Source organism: Aspergillus melleus (assembly GCF_016097325.1).
Source record: "Aspergillus melleus strain CBS 546.65 chromosome Unknown contig3, whole genome shotgun sequence".
NCBI classification, from domain to species: domain Eukaryota; kingdom Fungi; phylum Ascomycota; class Eurotiomycetes; order Eurotiales; family Aspergillaceae; genus Aspergillus; species Aspergillus melleus.
The window spans coordinates 1,064,034-1,076,767 of NW_025763372.1; the positions used below are offsets into that span (position 1 = coordinate 1,064,034).

The 12,734-nt window shown below is 49.0% G+C and overlaps 4 protein-coding genes across 4 annotated transcripts; 2 read left to right on the top strand and 2 right to left on the bottom strand.

Annotated features, from left to right (window-relative positions):
• Window positions 1-955: 955 nt before the first annotated feature.
• On the bottom strand, window positions 956-2,579 carry LDX57_005379 (pyridoxal phosphate-dependent aminotransferase; the record flags this gene model as incomplete). The annotated part of the gene is made up of 6 exons (XM_046087060.1): window positions 956-1,516; window positions 1,568-1,776; window positions 1,828-1,973; window positions 2,029-2,285; window positions 2,335-2,376; window positions 2,433-2,579. 6 exons carry the CDS (start codon window positions 2,577-2,579, stop codon window positions 956-958), a joined length of 1,362 nt encoding a protein of 453 aa, XP_045943026.1.
• Window positions 2,580-3,186: 607 nt separating this feature from the next.
• LDX57_013061 (ankyrin repeat domain-containing protein) lies at window positions 3,187-4,437 on the top strand. Its single transcript, XM_046094814.1, has one exon. The coding sequence runs from the start codon at window positions 3,377-3,379 to the stop codon at window positions 4,121-4,123; it is 747 nt and encodes a 248-aa protein (XP_045943027.1). The 5' UTR covers window positions 3,187-3,376; the 3' UTR covers window positions 4,124-4,437.
• Window positions 4,438-8,501: 4,064 nt separating this feature from the next.
• On the bottom strand, window positions 8,502-9,818 carry OYE32_3 (NADH:flavin oxidoreductase/NADH oxidase; the record flags this gene model as incomplete). The annotated part of the gene is made up of 2 exons (XM_046087061.1): window positions 8,502-9,587; window positions 9,642-9,818. 2 exons carry the CDS (start codon window positions 9,816-9,818, stop codon window positions 8,502-8,504), a joined length of 1,263 nt encoding a protein of 420 aa, XP_045943028.1.
• Window positions 9,819-10,806: 988 nt separating this feature from the next.
• Window positions 10,807-12,526, top strand: LDX57_005381 (cytochrome P450; the record flags this gene model as incomplete). The annotated part of the gene is made up of 3 exons (XM_046087062.1): window positions 10,807-10,983; window positions 11,046-11,321; window positions 11,372-12,526. The coding sequence occupies 3 exons, from the start codon at window positions 10,807-10,809 to the stop codon at window positions 12,524-12,526; spliced, it is 1,608 nt and encodes a 535-aa protein (XP_045943029.1).
• Between the last annotated feature and the right edge of the window lie 208 nt (window positions 12,527-12,734).

Consider the following 12,734-nt stretch of genomic DNA (forward strand, 5'->3'; position numbering starts at 1 on the left):
GGATGGGTTGGAACAAGTTGGCCCAATGTCAGTCTCTGGTCGCCCCCTGTGGCCAGTGTAACCTTCGGCTTCGCGGTCATGCAACTCTATATCTCATGCTATCAGTACACCATTGATAGCTACGAGATTAACGCGGCGAGTGCTCTGGTGGGCATAACATTAACACGATAATGCGGGGTAAGGACCCCGAAGACGAGTAATCCAGGAGCTCTGTCGTGTTGCTCAGTGTGTCTTCGCAACCTTATTGGCACCGGTGCCATACGTCTCTAAGTACTACGGTGCCGTAGCGAGGAAGAGGAACAAGGGGGCAACGAGCTTCGAGTAACGTGGCCTACTGCTAGCAGACAAAATCCTCCGGTCGAGGTTTTCAACTAAACCAATGAGGAAAGAAAGGAGTGCATCAAACAAAATAATTACCTCAATAAAGATGAGAAAGGAAAGGAAAGAGAGACAATGTGGAAAACCTGGAAGATATAGTATGGGGGGATCCAACCTCCAGACCAATCAACCAATCACATCAACAAAATCCTAGTTATATGCTTCTAACTACATAATCAATGAGAGTATCATGACATTTGAGGTTGATTCTAGAATGACGCTGGTCAGCTCTTCATCGTACGAGACGAGGTGTTAAGAGACTTCCGAGAGCTTATAGAGGTACAAACATCCTGAAGTGTAGCACTGCCTAGATAAAGAGCAAGGATATCATCTTTAGAGCGGTTATGATTTGTTTGGTGTGCTAGCATTAGTGCTGAAATATGGGCGAGAAGTAGATAGAACTATGCAAAACATCATCTCTTGCTGGTCTATGGCAGGCCCACGCATTTTAATTGAAGAATTTGCAAAAGTCGAATTGCTGGTGACCAATGATCTAAGTGGGACACGATCAATTGAGGGGCTCCCATGAAGGGAACCCACCCCTTTTTTATCTCAAACTTATTCCAGCCACTGAAACTTATGCTAGACCTGTGTCAAGTTCGCATCGGAAGCCTTCAAGAGCCTCAACTATACGGTTTAAGCCCAGCCTGAGATACTCCTTTTCATGAGCGAACACGATCCGGTACCAGCCAGACACATCGCCCCCAAAGTCAGCTCCCAGGGCTAGGAAGATTCTGTGCTTCAGCAGCTTCTCTTGGAGTTTAGTCTCGAGAGCCCTTGCGGCATTTTCAGATGACACGCTTGCCTCTGCCTGCTTTTTCAAAGTGGCATTCACTTGTCTTCGGATAGGATCAAATAAGTCAACCCAAACAAAGACGCCAGCATTCCCACCCTTTTTGTAAGGGATCTGATGGCTTTCCAAAAACCGGATCGTGATGGTATAGTTTTCCGCTAGGCGCTGGCGATTTGTTTGTATAAAGGATTCCACCCAGGCATCGTCAGAGAGGATACGTGAGGTGGCCAAGTCTGACAGAGACGAAGGGCAAGAGAAATAGGAGTTTGCTTCAGCAGCACGGAGGAAGTTCACATTGTCCTGACTGATCACGCAGCCAAGTCTAATTCCATTGGACCCGAAGTCCTATACCAAAGTCAGTATATCCCACCCAAGCAACATAGCTGAGGCTCAGACCTTGCTCATTCCCCAAAGGGCATGCACGAGGCTTGGGTCAATCAGACCTTCTTTCTTGACAGAAAGAACTGATGTGAAGCTAGGGGCATCGGGAAAGTCTGGGTTCTTCCAAGTTGATAGAGCATAAATCTCGTCGGCGATAAGATGTAGATTATGCTTTTGACAGAATCGCATATAGATCTCGAGGACCTCTCGAGTGTAGCAACGGCCTGTCCTAGTGGATCAAAAGATGTGTGAAAAGTTCGAGGGTGCGTACTCACCTAAGGGATTTTGCGGGTTACATAGCAAAAAGGCCTTGACGCGAATCCCTCGGCGTTGGGCATCCGCAAGAGCCTTCTCATAGATGCCCACCGTCTCAGGACCGAAAGGATCCATTTCACCAAAAGAGACACCGATTATCTTGGCTCTTACTTCATGTCAGCAGATTCAGTATGACGTTTATCCGGATGCCAGCCACTTACCCGACTCGGTAGCCCAAATCAATTGGAAAATTGCCATAGTGCGGGCGAGCTAGCAGGACGCCGTCATCTTTGTCCAGGAGACAGAACCCGGAGAGCTCAATTGCCTGGCCCACGCCAGAGGTGACAAGTAGCTGGTTGTTGGTAACTGGGTTGACGGGGTTGAATTGGCGAGTGATGAACTGTGCAATCGTGTCTCTAAGGCGATAGGAGCCGGAAAAGCCGTCTCCATAAGTTAAAGAATGGCTGTCGACGGCAAACTTCTCGGACAATGAGCACATGTAACGTGCGAAGGCTGAAGTCACTTACATTCTGGTTCATATGCTCGGTTATCTCATCGTGCATCAAGGTCTGCACAGGATCAGTAATTGAAGTGGTTTGAACCACCTTGAAGAGAAATTGCTCACATTCTCAGCAACGCCCAGACTAATATACCCGCCTGGATTCGTTTCCGGGTGCCTCAGGTCGCAGACAACTTCCAATAACTGGATCTTACTCTTCGGCTCAGCAAAGACCTCGCCTCTAGCAGAAAGATTTGTCTTCTGGAATGCCATGATCGGTCTCGAAAGAAAGAGTTGTGGCGGTGGCAGAGTAAAGGAATTTGCGAGAACGTTCCAGTATCGAATCCTACTCATGCCTGGGGATTTCACAGAGGGTTACGTACATCAAGTCTTTATAGCAGAGCTATTAGACTTCATTATCGGATGTTGATGGACGGTCCAGCCTATCCGCCGCCACTACGGGCGATTGATAGCCAATCCTGGCTATTGGAAAGCCAAAACTTCCTCCACTTTCATCAATTTGCAACTTCTACGTCAAAAGTTTTACTACTTACTACAGAGTGAGTAGGCCTCAAAACGCGGATCGGGGCGGCTCGGATGTTCCGCCCGGAAGAGCCGATCAACTTTGCAGTTCTTTCGAGAAAAGGCACTCATAGAAATCGGAGATGTTTTATGCGTAGTGAGTATCTCCTGTATGAAATGCATCCCTCGCCTTGCTATCGAATTACGCTGGCAACTGGGAGGAAGCGGGGCAGCTGGGGATCACAGCCCTGAGCACGAACTCGAGATTGGCATTGTGAGTGGCCCGCAGGCCGGTGACAAAAGTACCACGACAGCCTTCTGTGTCCTGACGGAGGAGGAGAGGCCATAGCGGAGAAGAACTTGGAGCTCAGAGCGGGGTAAAATGTGGCATAAAGTCATCGCTGCCCCAAACTAATGGACTGAGTTCTGGTACACATCTGGAACACTTGGTATCAGAGCACCTACTGCCATACAAACTTCTCTTCATGTATGTTATGCCTTATCCTTGAGAAAGTACCTGCTGTTCCTAACTCTGCGGGTCTCATAGGATGTTTGACGATTTGGACGACTATGATTATTTCCTTCCACACGCTGACCTGCAAACCACCCACCTTCATCAAGCTGTCAGAGAAAACGACATTCCTCGACTAGAGGAGACTTTGAGAAACGGAGCAGATGTCAACATGCAGGATGGACAAGCTACAACCCCACTGCAGGTTGCTGTGGGGGGATGCAGGGAAAATGTAACCGTCATTCAACTACTTCTCCGATACGGAGCAGATGTCACGGGACATAGAGGCGTACACGGAAATGCCTTGACCCATGCCGCTCTTGGGAGTCCAGCGATTATGCGAATGCTTTTAGATCATGTTTCCGCGCAAGAGCATTTCGACCTCTCATCGGCGAATCGTGCACTGTGTACAGCCTCTGAATATGGACGCGTGGAGATAGTCCAGCTTCTTTTGGCTAGAGGGGTTAGTCCGAACGCAGGGGGCTCTATGTATGGGTGTGCACTCGAAGCAGCAGCTCATTATGGAAGTGAAGGTGCTGTCCAGGCTCTGTTGGCCGCTGGTGCAGATGTTAACTTTCAAGGCGGCTATCATGGGAATGCGCTCCAGGCTGCAGCGAGATATGGAAGGGAAAATCTGGTGAAGATCTTACTGCAAGCTGGTGCTGATGTGAATGCTTCTGGTGGTGTTTATGCTAATGCATTGACGTCAGCTATTCAACGGGATCATCCACAGGTTGTAGCAATACTTCTAGAGGCGGGCGCAACTCCTGTTCAGGGTGATTAAATCGCACTAGCAGAGGTCTCTTTCTAAACCAGAAACATCTTATACGAAAGGATATAGTAAGATTACTGGCTTGGCAATATCAACGCTTTTCATCATCAAGTTTATCAAACCCTAGAATACTGTGAGGAAGGCGCGAAGGGGCTGGTTTAAACCACCAGCATTCACCGAACCTTTCAATTATCGAAGCAGCCAAACAACACAGCTTCGAATGCATCACATATCCAAAACGTCCTGGTACCAAATCATTTTAAATTTTCTTTCAAGAATATGCTAGCACACGTATGCTTAGCAATATGTAGAACTCACAGGTAAATATATACCTATAGCTCCTCTTTAGTAGCATTAAGGGATCCTCAAAAAGCTTACCATGGAGCAGTATGCGCCCTATAATCAAATCAAGAAGAATCTAGGTTATTCAACGAAGGACTGCTAAACTTTCACAGAGGACAAAGCAACGAGATGTAATGGAGAGATTCGGGCACAGTACCGTCAGAAGCAGATTACGTTCGGATGGTATCTTATAAGACCCGAGGGCTGTTCGGATTAACTATATATGATAGATTAGTATTAGTTGCCTTTTTCTCTTAGAAGCTGGTCGTTAGTAAATTGTTTGTGTGTGTGTGTGTATTTCCTACTGCTAGATAGTGTATATGTCACTTGGACAGAGGCGAACTCTGACCTCTCCAGCTTCAGCTTCAGAAGATCTCCCTATGTCCACGGTTGGTATATTCCATAATGATTAATGATAATTCCCTTACAGCTACCTATAGAACAGAACGAACTTTTCAGCTTTCCGACCCTAAGCCCTAAGCTAACATGGCCACGGATACAGATTTACTCCCTGGAAGCTGTGCCTTTAGATCAAGAACCCAACTGTATAACTGGCTTTCCGATCTTGTGACTGGAGAACCGTTCATACGCGCGGGGTACTTCATCAAGGCTATAAAGAACCTCGTCAATTATAAAGCTTGGCCTTGCCTTGCCGTTCTCAATCAACTTCTGTAGCATGGGCTGAAATCTTTGTATCTCAGCCACGCCGCCTCGGACTGAAAGACCCTTGAACCAGAGAAGCCCTACAAGCACAGGAAACTCTCCTTGTTTATCCGTTGATAGAGGCGTTCCTGCTGTTGGGCCCGGAGAAGGAGGGTATACTCCATAAAGGCTGATCCCCCCCGTTGCCTCCGTAACTTTGATACAATTATTGAAGACTAGGTTTTCTTCCGGCTCAAGCTTGCTGTTCACGCACTCGAACCCCACGCAATCGATGCTGCGCCGCACACCCCGTGGCTCGTATTTTAGGATTTGATCAACAGGGTCCCCTTTGGTGAAATCAATAGGGATAGCACCGATCGAGGCTGCTTTCTTCAGTCGAGAAGGAACATGATCAACTGAATAGACCGTGCTTGCTCCACGTAGTATAGCCGAGTAGGCAGAAAGTAGCCCCAGTGGGCCAGCGCCAAAGACCGCCACTGTATCTCCCGCTTGAAAGTCTGAGCAGTCAATTGCGTGCCAGGCTGATGGGAAGATATCGGTCAGGATGATATAGTCGAGGTCATGCTCCGTTGATGAAGGGAGCTTCAGACACGACGTGTCTGCGAACGGAACACGAATGTACTCCGCTAGACAACTTCATCAGTATAGATTCTGTTTATGGGGATTTCTTTTTACAGACTGAGCCAGGCGATGGATACCTTGGGCACCGCCTAGGTTTGGTCCAAAGTCTTCCCCAAACCCAGGAAAATCAACGAGCGTGGGTGGGTTGAATGTGAGGCAATAGGTAAGTAAACCACGATGGCAATTTTCACAGTATCCACAGTAAATCGCTCCAGGTGCCAGTACGCGATCTCCGACCTTGAGGGATTTTACCCCGTCTCCTACCTCCACAATTGTGCCAAGTCCTTCGTGGCCCATGATCCACGGAGGCGTTTTGCTGCCGAAGAGGCCGTGATACATGTGTAAATCTGTTCCACATATTGCAGCTGTTGTGATACGGATGACAATATCATTTGCATCCTTGATATGCGGAACAGGTCTGTCTCTCGAAGCCAACTGGAAGGGTTTACCTTCCCAAACGATAGCCTTCATGGTTTTCTCTTGAATTTGTGACATCTTGTGGAGTGAATGTTCTGTGATTACATACACTTGAAAGATAATCAATTATCTAGGGCCTCATCAATGGGGGTTTTCATTAGCCTTTATATGTGCACAAGATAGGGTGGATCAGGTTGAGGATAGTATCATTGTCCGCAAACCGTTAGCAAGCTTTGCAATGTGCACGTCATTAGGATTTTCTTAAAAGCTTCTTTGCCGTATTACCCGCGTAGGGCAGTGCTTTTTTGGACGACCGATCCATCATAACCAAGAATACTACATTATAAGTGTGGTTGCCGTCCTCGGCTGTGATATTGGCAGATTGTCCATTTTGGTCTATTAGAACAAAGAGATCGGATTATTCTTAATACTTAATCGTTTTGAGACTTGCGCCTAAGCTTTACACTGAGGCTTAAAACACATAACTTAAATCAACATTCGTAGCTCACGTATATACCTCGAGGCGTAACCAGCTTATCCAAAAGCAACGCCACTCATATTGCGAGGCCAGGGTAAGAGTAAACTCTAAACAAGCTATTAGATTTAAGCCTGCACATGATCTAAGGCACTAGAACGGTCTTTCCTCCAGAGCAATATCCCACCCGTGGTACTACCACGGGTACGACGGATGCAGGAGAGTTTAGAGTCCGTCAATTTTATGCGGCTGCCGTGATGTCAAAGGGAGGGAGCGGTCCTATGTCTCCCGCTGGACGAAACCTCGGTTTGACTACGGTAGAGCGGGGATTTTCAAGGAAAGTGGCGTTTTACTTAGGCCTATATTCTTCCGATCTTGGAATTGACGCATGGGGTGTGTTTTGATTGTTGTGTTAAATTTGGGAAACTAATGTTATGTTGCTTGCGGAATGTGGGGACCCTTCAGCCGTACATGGTTACGGTATGCATTTTCTGCAGTTGACAGGTGAGAGTGGGTCACTGAAATAATGCTTTTTGATTACTGGTCGTGGACTAGCTATGATTATATACACATGTTGCCGACTCCCGAAAAAGAGCCTCCGAGAACTCTCTTAAGCGAGCTCCAGGTTTTCGCTAACAGCCACCGCGTCATAAATCCTGTTGCAGTGTGGGATTCACTAATCTGTGGCGCTAAGGCAGCGAGATGAATATTGATCAGTTTTTGAATTAACGGCTGCCTTTCGTGATATTTCAGTGCCTTATGTCAACCAAAATGAACATTATCTCGAAGATTGGATGTTATTATTGAACCATCGTCGAGACGATTCTTACCTTCTACGGGAATCTTACAGGGGTCCGATATAAGCAGCCTAGGTTTACAGCGAGTAATAATCAAGTATAGAGCTAGTTAACTCTATCTTTTCGTAAACGATCTGCATGTCCGAAAAGCCACTGTTTTATCTATTCTTACTAGCTAGCCTAGCGGCAGTCGAAAAGAACAAGATATTTCAAAACAATAGACCGACGGACACATTAGCGCTAAGAAAGACACAAGAGAGTCTCTTGCATTAGCTTGTTGCTTCCGTCATTTATGTCTATTAAATTGGGATTGAAATCAAAACGATGACCCGAATATAGCGATTGTATGTAATGCCAAACTTGTGTTATGATTGTTATGTGAACCGGGGGTCTTAATAACAGCCCAAATTCTGGAGTATCGGTAGTAGAGGTTACATAGTCTCTCCCAGGTTGCTGGATGCCACTTGCGGCTTAGGTTGGCCGATGGATATCATCGTTGGGCTCACATAACGTATTTCTATATATTTGCATTATTAATTTTTGATATAGATTTTTCATCTTTTCCTAGAATATGTTTTGGTCAATTAATGTCAGTTTGTTGAGTAGTTCTTTTGCCTATATCTAAGTCATATATTTTGCTCTTTCCATGTTTAGTAAATCAATGGATAAGGAACCTGGATATGAAACAATTTGTATCTAGCTTTTAGTGTCACAAATTTTGAGACAACTCTCATTGACTTGCCCGCTTTCAGACAATCTAGAGATCCCTTGCAAGCGCTCGATGACTTGACGGATTTCAATGCAGACTTTTGATGGCTAGACTTCCTATAACCTTGACATGTGGTCTTCATGCCACGTGAGACCCCTTACAGGATACCATCGACGCGCTCATCCTTTTTTATGCAGAAGTACTTCAGATGGTAAGAAATGAGTGAAAATCAGCCTGATTACGTGGTGATCCCCCGTCCAATATGTGCGGCCTCGGCTTCATTTTAAAATATGTAAAGCTTTTTATAATCAGTCAACGGCCCAATTCTAACTATCAAAATTTCAAGAAGTTCTAACATGTCTAGGTCTAGATCTTTTCTTGTCTCTTCTTCAGGAAAGGTCCACCACCCCGTCGTGAGAAAGCCCAGCGAATCTGGCTGGCCATGGAAATCTCCACGTTAAGCTCCTCAGCAAAAGTCCATGCCAGCGATGGGTTCTTCTGGAAACCACGTCCCACCAGAACAAAGTCCAAACCCTCCTTCTCGAGCAACGAGTTGGCCAAGTGACCCGTGTCAATCGTACCGACAGCACCCACCAACAGCTTATCGCCAACCGCCTTCTTCACGGCGACGGAGAACGGTGCCTGGAACCCAGGTCCCGGCTTGATCTTCTGGGCAGCGTTGGTTCCACCGCTGCTGATATCTAGCAGATCGATGGCCCCGCTCTCTGCCAGCGCCTGCGCAAACTTGATGGTGTCCTCAAGTCGCCAGCTCGGCTGCGACGGTTGGACCTCTTCCAGCCAGTCCGTCGCTGACACGCGCAGAAACACGGGCATATTCTCGGGAACAGTCTCGCGGGTGAGTTTCGCAATTTCCATGCTCAGTCTGATACGGTTTTCAAAGCTACCACCGTATTCGTCCGTTCTCGTGTTCGCCGTAGGCGACAAGAACGACATCAGCAAGTATCCGTGGGCATTGTGAATCTCGACAAAATCGGCGCCCGCGCGAATGGCCCGTTTCACCGCTGCCACCCAGTTCTTCTTGAACTGCTCGATATCCTGCTTGGTCATTTGCGTGGGGATCGGGTAGCGGTCGCTGAATGGCTCACCGCTGGGCCCCTTGACGCGGTCCGTCCAGCCACTAGCATTGTTAGATGCTGCCTCAGTGAACGACAGCCACGGCGCTACGGTACTCGCTTTCCGACCGGCGTGGGCGATCTGTACGCCGATGATCTGGTTCTGGCTGTGCACGAATTCAATCACCTGTCTCATGGGCTCGATCTGCGAGTCCTTCCACAATCCCACATCCTGAGGGGAGATACGGCCCTCCGCCTCGACAGCGGTGGCCTCGACCATCAGAAATCCGGGCCCGCGCTGGGCAATTCCACCCAGATGGGCCATATGCCAGGGCGTCATGTGGCCATCGTCGGCAGAGTACTGGCACAAGGGAGAGAGCTGGTATGCTTGTCAGAGCCATGCTCGAGTCGAGCCCGATCTCTTTCAACTTACTCCGAGACGATTGTGGAACGTCAACCCTCTCACCGAGAGGGGCTGGAACAGTTTGGGGATCGGGGCGCCGTCCGATTGAGGGTTTGCGGCGGTCCCTGCGGGCGGATCCTGGAGGGGAGTGAAGTAGGGGATGCCCGGGGCGGGCTTGTTCACAATGTCGTGGAATTGAGGAGCCATGATTGATCTATTATGCTTTCTGGAGTGTGTTGAAAGGAAGGGAGGGCAGTAGAGACATAAATGGAATGTGGAATTCCAGTGCATGACATCATGACAGTCGCTGCTTGGTAATCGCATTCATCACCGCCGAGGTTGAGTTATCCCTATCTTATCGCTTATCTTATCGGGGTACCATGGAATTTGAGAAGCGATTCATGGTCCGGCTGAAGAACCACAGATGTCAGTAAGAGATATTCAGGGGGAGATAAAAATAGAGTGTTTCATTAGTCTGAGAACAGGTTTTGGATATGAAGTTGTTCTAAAGTTAGGCGAAATGAAATCTTTCTAGGATTCTAGTTATAATATAATGTTGTACTGCGCACTGTGAGTCCACCAGAGAACACAAAAAGACTAAGAAAGTGACCCGACAAAAGAGGGCGCAGGCGATTCCCCGGACAATTCGACAACCCGCCAAGCCACTAGTCCCGATCCAGCCAACCTTGCGGACCCTCACGTGCGAGCCAATCAGCACCGACGTGTTTGTATCGACGGGAATCCTTCTCTTCTTGTCATCCTTTCATTGATGCTCGCTGCCCTCCAACTTCCAAGCCACGTTAAAACCCGATCAGTAACGGTCGGATATCTTACGATCCCGGTCCTCGTGCTCTCAGGTCTGCGGCCGCGATGACTTTCCGGACCCAATCCTCGTGGATGAATGAGATAAAACATCATGGAAGACCGCGACAAGTGGAGCCCGGGCTAGTTCCGTTACGATGCAGTACCTTTGGTAGCGTGTTGGAGATCGCTGTAAGCCTCTGCACGGGCTGTGGGCGTGTCGGCTTTGAATCTCCCCGATCGGATCGGTTTCTACCTATATAAACGGCCGTGGATAACCTTCTCTTCTTCAACACATACTCCCGAGAGTGGTACGAGACTATATCTCGCTGAACACGAAGATTTCTCGTTACACAGTCCTCTTCTCCTTGATCAGTGAACACAGCAAACAATCATGGCCGGCCTTCCTTGGTCTACGGTCTATATCGGGATCGCGGCCTACACGATCACTCGGTCGACTGTGGGAATGTTCTTTCTACTCTCCTTCGTCGCAACCGTGGCCAAGTTGTTTTACAAGCTGGTCTTGTATCCAGAGTATTTTTCTTCCATTGGTCATATCCCAACGCCTCCGGTAAGCAATTTTTCGTTCCGTAAGCCTTGGCTTGGATGTGTTCGGGTCCTGACTATCCATAGCACCGATCATGGCTCACGGGAAATTCGAGCTCGTTCTTCATCGAGTCGCCGTTCGACGAGATGCGCAAATGGGTCGAGACTATCCCAAATAACGGCTTGATCCGCTACTATATCGCCGGAAACCTGGAACGGGTGCTCCTGACTAACCCCAAGTCTTTGAGCGAGTTGCTGGCGCACAAGGTGTACGAGTTCCCGAAGCCGGAAATCATCCGGGCCAGTTTCGCACGCGTCACGGGTGAGCATGGCTTGTTGTTGGTTGAGGGTGAAGAACATAAGGTGGGAATCACGACACCATGATGTTGAACCGATAGCTGACATCGGAACAGAGACAAAGAAAGAACCTTATGCCGGCATTTGCCTACCGCCACATCAAAGAAATCTACCCCATCTTCTGGGCCAAAAGTATCGAGATGGCCAAAGGCATCGAGCATGACCTGAAGAACCGCGCCGACCCGACGGATAACGTCGTCTGCATTGGCACCTGGTCCACTCGAGCTACGCTGGATATCATCGGAGTAGCGGGAATGGACCACGACTTCGAGGCCCTCCGCAGCCCCAACAACGAGCTCCAGAAACAATACCAGAAGATCATGTCTGACCCTCCCCTCAGCATGAAACTGCTATACGTCCTCGCGATGATGATCGGAAGCCTCCGCTGGCTCAACAAGCTCCCTGTGAAACGCAACGACGACATCATGAGCGCCTCCGAGGTGATCCGCAGTGTCGCACGCCAAATGATTCGCGAGAAGCAGCAAAAGCTCGACTCCAACACCGGCGCCACCGGCGTCGACATTCTCTCCGTCGCCCTCCGAAGCGGCACCTTCACCGAAGAAGAGCTCATCGACCAGATGATGACCTTCCTGGGCGCCGGGCACGAAACCACCTCCACCGCCCTGCAATGGGTCATCTACGCCCTCTGCAAGCACCCAGACGTCCAGGCCCGTCTCCGCGACGAAGTCCGCTCCAGCCTCCCCTCCATTTCAACCGATCACCCGGAGCCCTTATCCGCCAGCACTCTCGACGCGCTCCCCTACCTCAGCGCCGTGTGCAACGAGGTCATGCGCTTCTACCCCTCAGTGCCCTCCACCGTCCGCGTCGCCGACCGCGACACCACCCTCGTCAACACACACATCCCCAAGGGCACGCTCTTCAACGTCGCTGCCACCGTCATCAACCGCAACAAGGAGCTCTGGGGCGCCGACGCCGACCAGTTCAACCCGGAGCGGTGGCTGGGTCCGGGCCGCGCCAACACCGGCGGCGCGACGAACAACTACGCCTATCTGACCTTCCTGCACGGTCCGCGCAGCTGCATCGGTCAGGGCTTCGCGAAGGCGGAGCTAGCATGTCTGGTGGCGTCTTTGGTGGGTCGATTCGAGATGGTGTTTGCGGACCCAGGAAAGAAGTTAGAGGTGAGGCAAGGTGCGACGATTTGTCCGAAGGATGGGGTTTTGGTGAAGATGAGTGTTTTGGAGGGGTGGTAAACTCGATCCTTCGTGATGGGGTTATAAAGAAGATGATTGAATTCGGCAGCAAACGACTTTCTCTTCTTTTGCTCTATTTCTTCAATGTATTATACCTGACAATCTAACCAGAATCCACTCCTTTCCATCAATCTTACATACATACATACATACTTGACTTTCTCGCCAGATCGAAGACTTTGATCGGCTTACATGTCTTTCTCCAGGT